This window comes from Bos javanicus, chromosome 1, assembly GCF_032452875.1.
Source record: "Bos javanicus breed banteng chromosome 1, ARS-OSU_banteng_1.0, whole genome shotgun sequence".
Classification (NCBI taxonomy): Eukaryota; Metazoa; Chordata; class Mammalia; order Artiodactyla; family Bovidae; genus Bos; species Bos javanicus.
In genome coordinates, this window is record NC_083868.1 from 66,413,404 (window position 1) to 66,432,173 (window position 18,770).

Sequence of the window (18,770 nt, forward strand, 5' to 3'; positions counted from 1 at the left end):
TACTCCTTAGAATTATTGTGATGATTTAATGAGATACCATATGTCACGTACCAAACACAGGTGAGTAATTCCAACGCTGATTGCTGCTCAGAGGTAACCACTACCCAGGAAGCATCAGCTTCCTGAAGCTACATGTCCATCTGCCTCTATTAGGCAAACCATCTGATGACTTCCTGTGAGGGGGGCAGGGTTTCTGGAGGGAAGGATTTAAATATAAACTGCTGCTATTTATTTATGCCCTGCATTTGACCAAGAGGGAAGCTTCTATTTGATTCCAGCTAATTTTCTGAAGAACTAGCAAAACTGCCTCTGTGCCAAATTCTTTAGTTCTACTTCTCGCTACACTATGCCTGAAAAAAAAAGGGGCTGTAATCAAATTTCTGCAGCATCTCTTTACTTTGACTAGTCTCTATTTTTCCCAATAATACAAGGCTGTGTTTGAACTACATCAGACTTTTCTGTCTTTTTCTCTAGAAGCAAGGTAAAATGGTCCTTTCTTTTCTAAAGGACATAAACCTATTATGAAAGAATCCTGCTGTGTCAAAAGGTGACCTGCATTACAGTCAGATTTTTTTTTTCAAAAAGGCAGAACAATAAAACTTAGAAACTAAAATAAATTTTTATTACAAGGCCACTATATGGAAAAGGCACAGAAAATCCCCTAATACACTTTCTCCAATATTTGTCTGTGAAAAATGAGAGAGAATAAGAAAGGAGGAGTTTAAGAGTGAGAATGCACAAAAAAGATCACAGATCTTTTACAAAGCTTCAAATAGCCTTTTTTTTTTTGAAAGATGGACAAGTAGTTACAATCTGGAGAGACCCTCAATGGAGAATAGGAGCTAAGGAACAAGCCTGATTACTTAAGAGAACAGTCATAAAAGGGCTATACCTCATTACCCCTTAAGTAAGAGAGCACAGGAACCAGAGCAGAATAAGCAAACCAGTAGTTGAAGTAGAAGAGAAAGGTTATTGCATAAATCCATACTCTTCTGATGAGCCAACCCCAGTGCCATAGAAACCTGAATGAGATGTTCCAGCCTTTTCATATTTGGAAAGCTCATTTCTTGAAAGTATTTCAAGAGCAAGACAGGGATCCTATTTTAAAAAGATATTCAGCAAAGAAACTGGTCCTAAAGCCAGTGAATCAAATCTGTGTCTTCATGTCTTCTTCCTTCTAAAGGTGAAGTAAAATGTCTTCCTTTCCTTCTTATAATTTACTCACAGCCACTTGATATATACTTTTTCTTTCCTTCAAAACTGCTTAAATGTGGAAGGTAAAGAGAGAAAGGCTAAAAGAATGGTGAAAAAGGAGAAAATTAAGGAAAACAAAAAATCAATAGACAAGAAATCATTTTTTTCTCCCTCTTTTTCTCTTCCCTAAGGGTCAACTTTATCAGGAAAGTCTTCTTTCAGAATCTCTGTCATGAAGTTTCGAGAGGAACAAGCGGCTTCAAAAAACAAGCCTTTAAAACTGTGCACCTCTTCTTTCGTTTATAATAGCAACTTGACACAATATTCTTTTAGTTCAGCTCAGTTCAGTCGCTCAGTCGTGTAACTCTTTGCACCCCATGAGCAGCAGCATGCCAGGCCTCCCTATCCAACACCAACTCCAGGAGCCCACCCAAACTCATGTCCATTGAGCTGGTGATGCCATCCAACCACCTCATCCTCTGTCATCCCCTTCTCCTCCTGCCCTCAATCTTTTCCAGCATCAGGGTTTTTTCAAATGAGTCAGCTCTTCCCATCAGGTGGCCAAAGTACTGGAGTTTCAGCTTCAACATCAGACGTTCCAATGAACACCCAGGACTGATCTTCTTTAGGATGGACTGGTTGGATCTCCTTGCAGTCCAAGGGACTCTCAAGAGTCTTCTCCAACACCACAGTTCAAAAGCATCAATTCTTCAGCACTCAGCTTTCATTATAGTCCAACTCTCACATCCATACATGACTACTGGAAAAAATAATAGCCTTGACTAGACGGACCTTTGTCAGCAAAGTAATGTCTCTGCTTTTTAATATGCTGTCTAGGTTGGTCATAATTTTCCTTCCAAGGAGTAAGCATCTAATTTCATGGCTGCAATCATCATCTGTAGTGATTTTGGAGCCCCCAAAAATAAAAGTCACTGTTTCCACTGTTTCCCCATCTATTTCCCATGAAGTGATGGGACCAGATGCCATGATCTTAGTTTTCTGAATGTTGAGCTTTAAGCCAACTTTTTCACTCTCCTCTTTCACTTTCATCAAGAGGCTCTTTAGCTCCTCTTCACTTTCTGCCATAACGGTGGTATCATCTGCATATCTGAGGTTATTGATATTTCTCCTGGCAATCTTGATTCCAGCTTATGCTTCTTCCAGCCCAGCATTTCTCATGATGTACTCTGCATATAAGTTAAATAAGCAGGGTGACAATATACAGCCTTGATGTACTCCTTTTCCTATTTGGAACCAGTCTGTTCCATGTCCAGTTCTAACTGTTGCTTCCTGACCTGCATGCATATAGGTTTCTCAAGAGGCAGGTCAGGTGGTCTGGTATTCCCACCTCTTTCAGAATTTTCCACAGTTTATTGTGATCCACAGTCAAAGGCTTTGGCATAGTCAATAAAGCAGAAATAGATGTTTTCTGGAACTGTCTTGCTTTTTCGATGATCCAGCAGATGTTGGCAATTTGATCTCTGGTTCCTCTGCCTTTTCTAAAACCAGCTTGAACATCTGGAAGTTCATGGTTCACGTCTTGCTGAAGCCTGGCTTGAAGAATTTTGAGCATTACTTTACTAGCGTGTGAGATGAGTGCAACTGTGCAGTAGTTTGAGTATTCTTTGGCATTGCTTTTCTTTGGGATTGGAATGAAAACTGACCTTTTCCAGTCCTGTGGCCATTGCTGAGTTTTCCAAATTTGCTGGCATACTGAGTGCAGCACTTTCACAGCATCATCTTTCAGGATTTGAAAGAGCTCTACTGGAATTCCATTACCTCCACTAGTTTTGTTTGTAGTAATGCTTCCTAAGGCTCACTTAACTTCACATTCCAGGATGTCTGGCTCTAGTTGAGTGATTACACCATTATGATTAACTGGGTTGTGAAGATCTTTTTTGTACAGTTCTGTGTTTTCTTGCCACCTCTTCTTATATCTTCTGCTTTTGTCAGGTCCATACCACTTCTCTCCTTTATTGAGCCCATCTTTGCATGAAATGTTCCCTTGGTATCTCTAATTTTCTTGAAGAGATCTCTAGTCCTTCCCAACTATTGTTTTCCTCTATTTCTTTGCACTGATTGCTGAGAAAGGCTTTCGTATCTCTCCTTGCTATTCTTTGGAACTCTGCATTCCAATGGGTTTATCTTTCCTTTTCTCCTTTGCTTTCCGCTTTTCTTCTTTTCACAACTATTTGTTAGGCCTCCTCAGACAGCCATTTTACTTTTTTGCATTTCTTTTTCCTGGGGATGGTCTTGATCCCTATCTCCTGTACAATGTCACGAACCTCTGTCCAGAGTTCATCAGGCACTCTATCAGATCTAGTCCCTTAAATCTATTTCTCACTTCCACTGTATAATCATAAGGGATTTGATTTAGGTCATACCTGAATGGTTTAGTGGTTTTCCCCACTTTCTTCAATTTAAGCCTGAATTTGGCAATGAGTTCATGATCTGAGCCACAGTCACCTCCCGGTCTTGTTTTTGCTGACTGTACAGAGCTCTCCATCTTTGGCTACAAAGAATTAATCAATCTGATTTCGGTGTTGGCCATCTGGTAATGTCGATGTGTAGAGTCTTCTTCTCTTGTGTTGTTGGAAGAGCGTGTTTGCTATGACCAGTGTGTTCTCTTGGCAAAACTCTATTAGCCTTTGCCCTGCTTCATTCTGTACTCCAAGGCCAAATTTGCCTGTTACTCCAGGTGTTTCTTGACTTCCTATTTTTGCATTCCAGTCCCCTATAATGAAAAGGGCATCTTTTTTGGGTGTTACTGCTAAAAGGTCTTGTAGGTCTTCGTAGAACCATTCAGCTTCTTCAGTGTTACTGGTTGGGGCATAGACTTGGATTACTGTGATATTGAATGGTTTGCCTTGGAAAGGAACAGAGAACATTCTGTCGTTTTTGAGATTGCATCCAAGTACTGCATTTTGGACTCTTTTGTCGACTATGATGGCTACTCCATTTCTTCTAAGGGATTCCTGCCCACAGTAATAGATAAAATGGTCATCTGAGTTAAATTCACCCATTCCAGTCCATTTTAGTTCACTGATTCCTTTTCAGTTCAGTTCAGTTCAGTTGCTCAGTTGTGTCCAACTCTTTGTGACCCCATGAATTGCAGCACGCCAGGCCTCCCTGTCCATCACCAACTCCCGGAGTTCATTCAAACTCATGTTCATCGAGTTGGTGATGCCATCCAGCCATCTCATCCTCTGTCGTCCCCTTCTCCTCCTGCCCCCAATCCCTCCCAGCATCAGAGTCTTTTCCAAGGAGTCAACTCGTCACATGAGGTGGCCAAAGTACTGGAGTTTCAGCTTTAACATCACTCCTTCCAATGAATACCCAGGACTGATCTCCTTCAGGATGGACTGGTTGGACCTCCTTGCAGTCCAAGGGACTCGCAAGAGTCTTCTCCAACACCACAGTTCAAAAGCATCAATTCTTTGGTGCTCAGCTTTCTTCACAGTCCAACTCTCACATCCATACATGACCACAGGAAAACCATAGCCTTGACTAGATGGACCTTTGTTGGCAAAGTAATATCTCTGCTTTTTAATATGCTATCTAGGTTGGTCATAATTTTCCTTCTAAGGAGTAAGCGTCTTTTAATTTCATGGCTGCAATCACCATCTGCAGGGATTTTGGAGCCCCAAAAAATAAAGTCTGACACTGTTTCCCCATCTATTTCCCATGAAGTGATGGGACCAGATGCCATGATCTTAGTTTTCTGAATGTTGAGCTTTAAGCCAACTTTTTCACTCTCCACTTTCACTTTCATTAAGAAGCTCTTTAGTTCCTCTTCACTTTCTGCCATAAGGGTGGTGTCATCTGCATATCTGAGGTTATTGATATTTCTCCCAGCAATCTTGATTCCAGCTTGTGCTTAATTTGGATACTATATGGGTGACATCAAGGTGATGCTCCCTTGTGCTCCCAATCACCTTCAGAGGGCCCTAAATTCAGTGCTCGGCCTTAATGTGTATCTGAAGGAAGATGGTTTCTTGATGATGAACTGAGATTATAGGGAATAAGCTGGGGCAGCTATTCCCTGCCGGAAAAAAGGCATGAGGTTGAAATGGATTAATTCACCTTCCTTCTGGAGGTTCAATTACAGAATGAAGAAACAGGAGAAATTCAGTTTTTTCACTTATGAGAAAGTCTGTAAATATGTTGAATTGAAAATTTTTTGGATGTAATGTCACTCCATAAAACTTAAATGACCCAATTCGAAAAAGTGTTTTGTTCCATAAACTTTGCTTAAGGTTTATTTTGACATATCATGTTAGTAAAGCATCTAGGATCTGTGAAGGAACAAATCTCTCATATTTACGCATTAAGAGCTCTCTTAGGAGGACATCCCTCATGGTGCAGTGGTTAAGAATCCACCTTGCGATGCACGGGAAACAGGTTTGATCCCTGGCTGGGGAACTAAGATCCCATATGCTAAAAGGCAAAGAACCTGATGCAGCCTAATTAGTAATTAATTTAAAAAATGCTAAAGAGCTCTCCTAGGGATGTTACAATAATTATTTTTATTATACTGATATACTGATACTTTTATTATACTGTCATCAGGGTAGCCCCTGTGTAAGCTGGATCAGACTCTACACTCCACCTCATATTCTCTGTATTCTCTTGCCTGTGCTGGCCCTGTAGCAGCAGGTAAGGCAAAGCAGGTGGTGCTTGGTCAGCAGCACTTTCCAACATACAGATTCTCCTTTCAGTACCAAATCTTGAAAGGTTTGGTTTTACTAAGGTGCATTGCACCGTCTTACCGAACAGTAACAAAGTCCCAACAAGGAGGCTGCAAGAACAGGACCTGTCTATATACTGTTAAGCACTTACTCTTTACCTTTACTTTTTGGATCAAATCTGAGACACTGAATTAAATGAACCATCAAAAATATCAGTTCCTATCATATCTTTTTTTCCTCTAATAGAACATATAGCATTGTTATTCATCTTTAAAAGAAAAGGGCAAGACAAGATGGAGTAGATGCATTTTTCCTTATTCCTCCCACTGTGTACATGTATGCTCAGTCGTGTCTGACTCTTTCTGACCCCATGGACTGTAGCACACCAGGTTCCTCTTTCCCTGGGATTTTCCAGGCAAGAATACTAGAGTGGGTAGCCATTTCCTGCTCCAGGGTACTTCCTGACCTGGAAATTAAACCCGAGTCTCTTGCATCTCCTACATTAGCAGGTGGATTGTTTACCACCACTCCACCTGGGAAAGCCCACATTTCTCCCACTCCTCCAGCAGTAAATTGGTAGTGTCTCCCTTTCCCTCTCAGCATGGTGTTAGTGGAAGCCTACTAAAGATTTAAAGAAGATTGATCATTAAAACTTACAAGACTCCAAAATGTTCAGGAACAACTTAAAATCACTCATCATACTAAAAAACAGGGAAATCACAATTTGATTGAGAAAACAAAATTAACAGATTACAAGACCCAAGATGACACAGATGTTGGAAACATATATACAGAATTAAAGAAGGATTTTAAAGTGGCCATCATATAAATGCTTCAAAAAGTAATAACTAACACACTGGAAATAAATGAAAATAGAGAAAGCCTCAACAAAGAAACAGAAGATATAAAGAAGACCTAAACGGAAATTTTAGAATGAAAAAATATCAAAATATCCAAAATAAAAAGCTAACTCAATGGACTCAAAAAGCGATAAAGGAAAAAAATATCAGTGAACCTGAAGATAGAACAATAACAATAATATTAACAATAATAATTACAATAATATTGCAATAATAATAATTGCAATAACAATTATTGCATCTGAAAGATAAGCAATAAACTGGTTTCATCAAAATTAAAAAGACCGTCTCAATGGAAAGAAGAAAAAAATGAACTGCAGACTGGAAGAAAATATTTGCAAGTCACATATCTGACAAAACACTTGTATCTGGAGTAAAAAACAAACAAAAAGGCTCTCAAAACTCAACAGTAAAAATTAATGACACAATTAGAAAACAGAAAAAACACAAATATTTCATCAAAAAGGATATATAGATGTCAGATAAGCACATAAAAAATGTTCAACATTAGTAGCCCTTATGCAAATTCAAACCACAATGGAACAGCATTACATACCTATTAAAAACTAAAATACAGCTACAATATCAAATCCTGATGAAGATGCAGCATTTGATATTGAAACTGGATCACTCATATGTTGTTGTAAAATAATACAGTCATTCTGGAATATAGTTTGTAGCTTCTTTAAAAATGAAACATATTTATTATATGACCTAGAATTTGCACTCCTGGGCAGTTATCTCAGAGACATTAAAACTTACTGTCCACATGAAAGTCTATACACAAGTGTTTACAGCAGCTTTATTTACAGTAGCTAAAAATTAGAAACAACACATGACCTTCAATGGATGAATGGTTGAAGCAGTACATTCATACCATGAAATACTGTTCATCAATAAAAAGAATGAAGTATCGATACATGCAAAGATGTTACAGATGTCAAGGGCATTATACATAAGTAAAGCTAATTTCAAAAGGTTACATACTAAAAAATTCTCAGAATGAGACAAAATTATAAAGATGGAGAAACAGATGAGTTACGGACGTGGAGATGGAGGGAGAGGAAGAGCGACTATAAACTAGTAGCACAAGGGACGTATCCGTGATGACGGGCCAGTTGTGCTTCTTGTTGCAGTGGCGGCTACATGACTCCACACATATCATAAAGCTGCACAGAACTATACACATACTTGAGTGAAAGTCTAATTGGTCAAATCTGCATAAGGTCTTTGAATCGTACCAAAGACTATTTCCTGGTTTTGAAATCAAACTATAGTGATATAAGATATTACCACTGGAGGAAACTGGATGAAGAGTACATGAAAGCTCTTTGTACTATTTTTTTTGTAACTCTCTACAAATCTATAATTATTTCATAATAATAAAAGAAAAAACTAAAAGGATCACAGCAAACTGTGGAAAATTCTTAAAAAGATGGGAATACTAGACCACCTTACCTTTCTCTTAAAAAACCTGTATGCAGGTCAAGAAGCAACAGAACTGGACATGGAACAAGAGACTAGTTCAAAATTGGGAAAGGAGTATCACAAGGCTATATACTGTCACCCTGTTTATTTAACTTATATGCAGAGTACATCATTTAAAATGCTAGGCTGTAGGATGAATCACAAGCTGGAATCAAGATTGCTGGGGAAAATATCAGCAGTCTCAGATATGCTGATGATACCACTCTACTGGCAGAAAGTGAAGAGGAACTAAGGAGTCTCTAGATAAGGATGAAAGAGGAGAGCAAAAAAGCTGGCTTAAAGCTCAACATTCAAAAAGCTAAGATCATGGCATCGGTCCCATCACTTCATGGCAAACAGAAGGGGGAGAAGTGGAAACAGTGACAGATTTTCTTTTCTTGGGCTCCAAAATCACTGTAGATGGTGACTGTAGCAATGAAATTAAAAGACACTTGCTCCTTAGAAGGAAAGCTATGACAGGTAACCTAGAAAGTGTATTCAAAAGCAGAGATATCACTTTGTCAACAAAGGTCTATATCGTCAAAGCTATGGCTTTTCCAGTAGTCCTGTGAGAGCTGGACCATAAAGAAAGCTGAGTGCCAAAGAATGATGCTTTTAAATCGTGGTGCTGGAGAAGACTCCTGAGAGTCCCTTGGATGGCAAGGAGATCAAACCAGTCAATCCTAAAGGAAATCAGTCCTGAGTATTCATTGGAAGGCCTGATGCTGAAGCTGAAGCTCCAGTAATTTGGCCACCTGATGTGAAGAGCCAACTCATTGGAAAAGATCCTAATGCTGGGAAAGACTAAGGGCAGAAGAAGAGGGCAGCGAAAGATGAGATAGTTAGATGGCATTACCAACTCAATGGACACGAGTTTGAGCAAAGTCTGGGAGATAGTGGACAGAGAAGCCTGGCATGCTACAGTCCACGGGGTCACAAAGAGTCAGATATGACTTCCCAACTGAACAACAACGAACAACAACAGAAAGGGTTGAAAAGCAGAGATTACTATACCTGAGCTGATGCAGCTCATGCTGCCAGGAGAGGTTTTCCTGTTTTAGCTCTTCTTGCATAATCTGAAATGTTTTTGTCTTATCTTGATATTCCTGAAGTTGAGCCTTCAGTGGACGTAACTCAGTGATTTCTTGGTTAATCTGTAAATATTGCTGCTGCAGATTCTTCAACTCCTTCAGCTTTAACCAAAAGGAAAGTGAAAGGGTGATTTATCACATTTCATGAACATAGCTAGCTCCCTGTTAAGTCAGTCAACATCACAATAGACTACTAATACCTAACAATCCACTGACATAATTGCAGCATGAATCCCTAATGTAGTGAAATGCACGCAGCCAGGCTGGTGGGAATCTCCCCATGGAGTGGCCATGAAGGCAGCAAAGCCCAACAACTACTGCAACTTCCCAGTCCCCTGGCCCTGAGGTCCTAAGCTGATTCTAGATTTAAAACTCTGGAGATGGGATAGACAATGCACTTACAGCTGCTTGGGGGTGGTAACTCCCTAAGATAAAAAGTATAAAGATAGACTGGCTTTCTATTTAACCATGTGCCCTGGCTAGGCTTCTAAACACTGGTTCATGAATATCAACCTTAATTCTACCATAGATGATGTTGATTATAAAGAAGGCAGTGATGCCCAGGCCCAGTGCTTAAGAACAGTTAGAATTTGGAGTCAGCTATCCTGCCCACATAGTGGGCATGTTTCACATACTCTTTAAGCTTTAATTTCCTTCACCTATAAAATGAAGATAATTACAGTACCTCTTATAAAGATTATGAGAATTTGACAAGAAAATTAACATATAAAAGTCAGGGGCGGTGTTGATGATGATGAACTTGCCTTTAATTAACAAACCTGCCTATCTATTACATTGCAGATATATCTTCTAACTCTTTACCCCCAATGTTCATTAAAAGCTTGGCAGTAAGAAATAATGTGAGGATGTCAGGGCAAAGAGGGGGGCCCTAAACACATATCTCTTTCACCCATCTGGAAATATCACTAAAGCTACAATAAAGATATTTTATAAGCATAAAACACATGAACAAGAACAACAAGAGAGGAGTCAGTAGCAATGAAAATAATTTTGGAAGCTAAAAAGTAGATGTATAAATGGTAACTGACTTAACAGATCTGGGAATGGCAAGTCTTAAGATGGCAGTAGGGAAAGTCAAGAACCAACAGAACTTACTTGGCAGACTCTTCAAAAGGCTTAGGAATTAAGAGCACTAGGTACTTTTTGGAAAAGATGGTGATGGGAGTAGCGAGGAGGTGATAGCTGAAATAAGCAGGATCAGATGAAAGATGCTTAAGAACAACAACATCCCTAAAAACACTCCCAATTTCACACTTTTTGTTACTCTGACAGACAACTAGAATTTTATCCTTTAGAGAAGGTTGAAGGAGTGTCTCTGGACTATGGAACAGTTGAAGGTAAAGGTACTGCTCCAGCACCAGAGTGATCAAGTGAATGTATGCTTTCTGAATATTAGAAGACTTTCCCATACTCAGCTTGAAGAGTTCTGACACAGAGGCCTTAACCATCCATGCAGGAAATGGAGAGGTCTTCTTTGGAAAACCTGACTAACCCAAGAGGAACTAAAGATATCAACATGGGGACTGCCCTCAAAAAGCTCAGCAAGATAACCATGAGCTGAAACTCACAGTTGGGAAGTCCCACCCACAAGCATTTTTTAGACTCCACCTTTGAACATGAAGAATAAACCACTGATTAACCCTTCCCTGAAGAACAGCTAACATTAGGCAGGGATAAAAAGAAACTGAAAGAAAAGTAATTCAGAAGACATTAACAGAGGAAAGCATGTCATGTACTCAAAGATTTAAGAGAATATTGGAAATCAGAAGCATTACAGCAGAAATTTTAAAACTATAAAGAAAAACTCAAGAGAAAATTTCAAAGAACAAAATTGCCCCTAATCTACTTGGAGAGATAAATTAAGAACATCTATCCATGAGACCAAAAAAAAAAAAAAATCCTTAGAAATCAGAAACATGATAACAAATATGAAAACTTCAATACAGGATTCATAAGACAGAGGTGAGAAAAACCTTCCCAAAATAAAACAAAAAGAATAGAAAAGGTAAGAAAATTATAGAACCAAGCCAGAAGGCCCTACATCTAAATAACAGGATTTTCACAGGGGAAAAAAAGGTGGTAGAGAAAAAGGACAAGGGAAAGTAGTAAAACAGAATTCAAAGGAATTTCTCAAAATTGATGAACATGAATTCTTAGATTCAAAGGACTAGACAGAGTGATGAATAAAAATAGACTCACGCCAAAACACATTATTGTGAAACATCAGAACATACTGGACTGAAAGATTCTATATACAGTTGACCACTGAACAACACAAGAGTGAGTTGAAAATCCGTGTGTACTTTATTGTCAGCCCCTCGTATATGTGGTTCTTCTATATCTGCTGTTCCACATCCACAGAGTCAATCAACTGCTGATCCTAGAATACTGTAGTATTTATTACTGTAGAAAACCCATGTATAAGTGAATCCATGCATTTTAAAGCCATATTGTTCAAGGTCCAACTGTATTTCCAGAGAGAGAGAGACGGACATGAGGGAGGGAGAGAAAGATAAGAGAGAGAACTAGATAAACAGAGAGAGAACTAGATCACATAAAAAGGATGAAGGATCAGAATCTTTGGACTCCTGAACCACAATGTAAGCTAAAAGGGAATACAACAATGTCTTCACAGTTTTGAAGAGAAATCGTTTTCAGCCTAGAATTCTGTGCTCCACCAAACCACCGGAAACGATTAGACATTTACCTCCCCTGTATCTTTTCTTGGAGAGTTACTGATTTATTCCAACAAAATGATGGCACAAAACCAAGATGAGGAAAACAGAGAATATAAGAAACAGGAGATCTAACACAGGAAAGAACAGGAGGGAGATATTCTAGAAAGAAAATTATGTCCTAGGAATAATATAGGGCAACTGATACATATAAGAGCAAAAAAGAGAGTTCAAGAGAATTTTCTTCCTGAAGACAAAACATACAGGAAAATAAACATCTTGAAAAATGTGGATAAATGACAGTACATCTAGGGTTAAATTACATTGATAAGTACAAAGAAAACTCAGTAACAACAAAAACACCATTACTCATTCCAGGAAAAACAAAGGAGACAAGGAAAATAAAAGTAATACATAGGTCGGGAGGTGCTTGCGCCCAACTGTGTCAGACTCTCTGCAACTCCATATTGCAACCTGAACACTGGAGTGGGTTTTTTCTTCTCCAGAGGATCTTCCCAACCCAGGGATCAAAACCATGTCTCCTGCATTGCAGGCAGATTCTTTACCCGCTGAGCCACTGGGGAAGTCCCTCACATCCCCTGCTTCTCTTGAATTGGCAGGTGGATTCTCTACCACTGACCCAGATGGGAAGCCCCTCATATCTTTAAACGCTACCTCAAATCACTTTCAGACTGAAGTGCACATACAAACGAAAAGGCACCTCTAGAGATTTGCACTCCATCCTTTAGACAGGAACTGCCCAAGTGCTTCCTTTGATTATGGGAAAGTCCTAAGGAAGTTTGGGTGATGAAAACTCCAAAATGTTTCCAGAGTTGTCAGTTACGCCCTAGTAGAATCCCCTGGGTTATTAACTCCTTGCCACTTAGACCCTCAGACTTTATTTGGGAAACTTCCCTTTAACTATGGAAAGAAGAGGACCAAAGTAACCTGAGCTCCTTTCAAACTGAGCTCCTCCCTTAGGTGGTCCTGAGAGAAAGGAAGCCTAGTCTAGGCAGAGGTGATAATTTGCTGGCCTGGGCTGAATATTTAAACTGACAGTGATTGAAATGTTATCATACATGCAGCCAGTGGCTGAGAGACTAGAAATTTCAATGCTCATGAGACAGAGTGAGAACAAGATGCATGGAAAAGAAGAGTCGATGGAGTTAATAATACATTCAGTAAGTATGCAGAAGGGCCTCAGCAGACTGGCAGGGCCTGTATGCAATATCACTGAGTCAGACTGTCAGGCCTTCATGTGATTTATAACCCTGCTTAGGCACCCCACTCCAGTACTCTTGCCTGGAAAATCCCATGGATGGAGGAGCCTGGTAGGCTGCAGTCCATGGGGTCGCGAGGAGTCAGACACGACTGAGCAACTTCACTTTCACTTTTCACTTTCATGCATTGGAGAAGGAAATGGCAACCCACTCCAGTGTCCTTGCCTGGAGAATCCCAGGGATGGGGGAGCCTGATAGGCTGCCGTCTATGGGGTCGCACAGAGTCGGACACGACTGAAGCGACTTAGCAGCAGTAGCAGTAGCAATTAGGCTTTATGATTCAGTCATGGCAGATATAAAAGCCTCAGTCTCAAAAGTTCCTATAATCTCCCTACACACCAATTTCACAAAATAGAGAAAACAGTGTTTTCAGTAACAACCACACTGATAGAGAATATCCACCACAATTGCTGATTATCTACCATATGATTAACTACCTTTCTGCTAAAAACCATGTGAAATACAAACACGTATAAGATATGACATTTACCAGGAGTTTGAAATTTAAATGGTGCAATAAAAAAATACAAAGGTATAGAAATTTTACACACACAAACACACACACCCATATATATCAAGACAACATGGGACAAAGGAAAAGAGAAGCACGAGGAAAGTACAGACAGAAGGTAATAGACAATCAAGTGATCTGGAAATGTGACCAGAGGATCTAAGTTCTGGAACAACCTTTAAAGAGTAGGAATATTTGCCCAAAAAAGGAAAATGGAGAGGACATTTTTGTTCAAAGGATGGTAATGTGGGTAAGTAGACCAGTTTGTGGGTGAGCAGATCAGATGGCTGACAATAAGAGAAAGAGTAGGGAAGGGGACGCTGGAAAGACAGGCAGATACAAACCATGGGGTCTTAAAACCAGACCAAGAGGTTTGAATCCTAAGCATATTTTAGAGATAGAATACTTTTTAAAGGTTACTGAACAATGCAGTAATAAAAGAGTAGTTTCAGAAAAATGTATTCAGCAATGGAGGGGTAACAACTGGGAGCACCAACATTAAAACCATTTAAGGGTAAAGTGTTAAAAATTTATCCTAAGGTGTTGATGATGGAAAGGAAAAAAGAAATATTTGAGGCACACTATGAATAAAGAAATGATAGACCCTAGATAGGCTCAATGCAGGAATACAGCCAATATTTTGTAATAACTGTAAATCAAAAGTAACCTTTAAGAATTGTACAAAAATTTTAAAAAAGAAATGACAGACTTTGATGATTAAATGAAATAAAATCATAGACAGTTAGAGCCTTAGGAAACAGAAGAACATTTCTATGAGTTATATGGAAATTAAAAAAGGCTGGCTTTATAGCATAGGTAACTATAGTCAGTATTTTGAAAATAATTTCAAAAATAATATATGTGTATATGTATAACTAAATCACCTTGCTGTGTACCTAAAACATTGTAAGTCAACTGTACTTCAATAAATATATATATTAAGAAAAAAATCAAATAAATAAAAAACGCTTTGGCTTGTAAATACCCAGCAGACAAAAAGGTATTAATAGAACAGGGGTTAAGAGATGGAAAGTTTAGTCCCTAGTATTTACAATAGCTAAAAATAGTAAAGCAACTCATTGAATAAAACATAGCTAATTCAGACTCTATCCTACCAGCTTTCAGGAAGAAGATTTTGACCTAGAAGATAATCAACACCTGGATAAGTCAGCAGTCCCCAACCTTTTTGGCACCAGGGACCAGTTTCACGGAAGACAGTTTTCCGCGACCGGGGGCGGGTGGAATGGGGATGGTTTGGGGATGATTCAAGCACGTTTCATTCATCGTGCACTTTATTTCTAGTCTCACGCCACTGCTATCTGAAGGAGATACCAGTCTGCGCCTGGAGGCTGGGGACCTCTGCTATAAACTATATGTGAGGTATATATGGTCCTGAAGAAAACTTTTTGCATTTGCATTCTGAAAACAATGACAAAAGCTTAAGCTCCTAGAACAAAGTCAGCTAAACTGAAACTATTTTAAAAATAAATATGCCTAAGTTGTATTAATGTCAAAATTGTAGCTGAAAAGGGAGGTTTTGTTCAGATTACAAAAGGGAAAAAAGATTGTCTATAAATATTCAGTATTAAATGTCATATGAATGAACATATTATCTACCAAGAAAAAAAAAATCTGCATAAGACTTTACAGTTTAGGAGAAATTAATTTTTTCCCCTGGGCTAATAATGGTGGCTTAAGACGGTAAAGCGTCTGCCTACAATGCAGGAGACCTGGGTTCGATCCCAGGGTTGGAAAGATCCCCTGGAGAAAGAAATGGCACCCCACTCCAGTACTCTTGCCTGGAAAATCCCATGGACGGAGGAGCCTGGTAGGCTACAGTCCATGGGGTCACAGAGTCGGACATGACTGAGCGACTTCACTTTCACTTTCAATCTTAAAAACTAGAATTTTCATATTCTGGATTTAAAAATAGAAAATTTAGCCTTTTGAAGCTCAATTTATTGCCCATTTGAGTATATGGCCTAGACAGAGTTAAGAAACTGTCATGAAAGTGAAAAGAATAATGTCACAAAGTAGAATCCTGACAGCCTGGCTGGGCTCATACAGTTCTAGTTTTGCCTCTAAATTTTGATAATATGCAAGTTTTCAGGGGAAAAAAAAAAAAAGACCTGGATTAAACTATGGGATCCTCTTAAAAGCAGTAAAAATTTAACACTGGAGATCTTCCTTATCTTTCTCTAAGATTAAAAAAAAAAAAGTTGGATATATAAAGCAAAGTGGGAAAATGATTCAGTCTGCAAATAAAGCTTTACTAAATAGTCATGTAAAATTATTTAAATTAATCCCTTTTACATTTAACTCTTTTTTTTTTTTTTGACAAAGTAGGGTTGTGTTTAGATAAGTACAAAAATAAGCCGACTCCTCTTTACCCTTAATTCTACCAGATTTTACTAAACTATCAGTGTGAAAAAGCACTTAAGTGATCCCAATACTTTCATTCAATTAAACTATGACAAATTCCAGAAACACGTGTGTGTGTGCGTGTGTGTGTGTGTGTATAAAATATATAAAATAGCTCTCCATCTCTTAGTCCTTTCGTGATCCATGGTGAGTTCTTGCAAAGGAAATCTGTAATTTTTTTAAAACAGCAATGGAAGATTTAAAGTAATTTAAATAATGTTTCTCTAAGACCAAAAACAATCTGTGGGGCATATGAGATCATCCCAGAATACCAAGTTAAAATGAATAAAAATTTTTACCATTTTCTGTAAAAATGAAAATCAATTTAAAGAAAGTTTCAAAAACTCTCAGAAGAAGACCGGAAAGAAAAAACTAAACACTCACTAGTCGGTCGCGGTCATTCTGGAGTGACGACATAGCTTTTTTTAAACTCTGTACTTCAGCAGGGCTGGTTGCAGGTGGGGCTGGGGACCTCTGCCTCCCGTCCTCTGACTTGCGTAATTTCTCCAGTTCACTCAATAGGCGATCTCTCTCATTCTGCAGGCTGGCCATAGCCTTGGAAAAGGACTGCACTTGGTTGTAAGAATCTTCCAGTTGTGAGGACAAGTGAAGCAGTTGCTCATCTTTGGACAGAAGCTGCTGGTTAAGTTTCTCAAGGTGGGGCAAGCTGTTATCCTCAGTGGAACTCACTGGAAATGCAGCTTTAGAAACAAGAACATCTCTCTCCCTGCTTATGAGGCCCTGTTCTCTCAGCTGTGCCAACTCCTTCAGACTGGCCTCATATTTCCTTTTCAGTTCCTCAAGTTCCTCATGCGCCTGATCTCTACTGTTTTGTAGGGAACTCATTGACCTTCCAAAAGACTGGATTTGTGCTGTGAGATCTTTATTTTCTTTGGTGACCATGAGTAACTTCTGTTCCATCTCCACCAGATCTCTTGCTAGCTCTGCCACCCTCTCTTCTGCTGTCTCAGTTTCATTGCGCATTATCCCTGCATCGTGATGAAGATGCTTTAATTCTTTCTTCAGTTTGTCTTCAATTTCACCTACCTTCTTGGCAGCTTCCTTCTGAACATTAACCAATTCCTCTTCCAGTTCCATAACTCTCTTCTGAGAGGAAGAAAAGACAGTACTTAACTTCTGTACCTCTTCTTCTTTGGCTTTTAATTGGGCCTGAAATATTCCTAGAGTACCTTCTTCTTGCAAGGCTGTCAACTGTTTCTTTAATTGCGATAGAGAGACTTTCAAGCTCTCAGTCTCTTTAGCTAAATCTTGTTTCTCCTCCTGGAGGGCAAGAGAGGACCTCTGCAGCTCCTCCCTTGCTTCTTCAGACTCCTTGAGCTTTGCTTCTAATTTAGCATATTCACCTTTCACCTCCTTGACCTGCTGAAGCTGAGCTTCAAGGAGCTGCTTTTGCTGACAGTCTTTCTTTGATAACACTTGGTTCAGGTCTTCTCTATACTGGATCAGCTCTGCATTGAGCTTGGCATTCTCAGAATTAAGGTCATCCATATGACTTCTCAAGCACCGGATTTCTTCCTTCAGCTTATTATTCTCAGTGGCAGCATCTTGAATGAGTTGGTCTTTTTCCAAGATCACGGAGAGATGTCGTTCTTCCAGCTGTTGGTAGTCACTGACTATGCGGTCTCGGTCATCCTGGAGGGAAGACATGGATTTAACGAAGGAATTCAACTGCGCCTTCTGCTGCATATTCTCCTTTTTTATGTTTTTCAGTGCTTCCATAAGCTGATTGGTTCTGTCAACAACTTTTTTGTTCTCCTCTTCTAAGACAGTGTTCTCCTCTTCCTCCTGGGACAGCAGATTTTCCAGTTCTTTAATTTCTTTATCATGCTGCCGATGCAGTTCAGCCACGGCCACTTGGACTGCCTGTTCCTTGGCAGAAAGCAGGCTTATAATCTTCTGCTCCTTCATGTTTATTTCTTCATGCAGCCTACTGGTCAGTTGCCTGGAGGCCTGAAGATCAGTCTCCAGCTGCTCATAACTGAACTTACAATTCTGGATATCAGCCTCTTTCTGCTTTATGATCCCTTCCAAATTTTCTTTATTTTCCTTAAATTTTTCTAGAGAGTTATTTAAATCAGTTGACTGGTCTCTGAGAATCTTCAGTTCTGATTCCAACTTAGCTAAATCATCCTGAGAACTACGGTATAGATTTTGAGTCTCTTCGAGCTGGGACAAAAGTTCTTTGTTTTCTCCTTGCAGAGTATCACAGACCTTCTGCTGAATCTGGACCTCTGTCTGAGCTTTGGACTCCCACATCTGTTTGTCATGCTCAAGCCTAGAAAGAAAGAAGGTCATTAATTACAGATTTCAATGGAAAAGTACTTGATGCCTAAGAAACACAACAGGTACTCAGATCTATAAATGAATAAACATTCATAATTGAAGGTGTTTTTAATAAAGAAGTATCAGTTCTATGAATGTTCTGTATTAAAGGTATATTGCATCTAAGAATTTATATAAAAATAAACTCCAAAGTCTGTTGTTAATTTAGTGACATGAGTTTGGATACTCTGAAGAGTGCCCCCAATTTGTACTTGGTTC

The 18,770-nt window shown here is 39.1% G+C and overlaps 1 protein-coding gene across 8 annotated transcripts in view; it reads right to left on the minus strand.

Annotated features, from left to right (window-relative positions):
* GOLGB1 (golgin B1) overlaps nt 1-18,770 on the minus strand; it is a 76,411-nt gene that overhangs the window by 9,940 nt on the left and 47,701 nt on the right. For all 8 annotated transcript variants that reach the window (XM_061402627.1, XM_061402462.1, XM_061402617.1 and 5 more), the window contains 2 exons: nt 16,593-18,504; nt 9,224-9,402 (listed from right to left, as the gene is read on the minus strand). In XM_061402627.1, the coding sequence (XP_061258611.1) occupies nt 9,224-9,402; nt 16,593-18,504 (2,091 nt within the window). The remainder of the gene's footprint in view (nt 1-9,223; nt 9,403-16,592; nt 18,505-18,770) is intronic.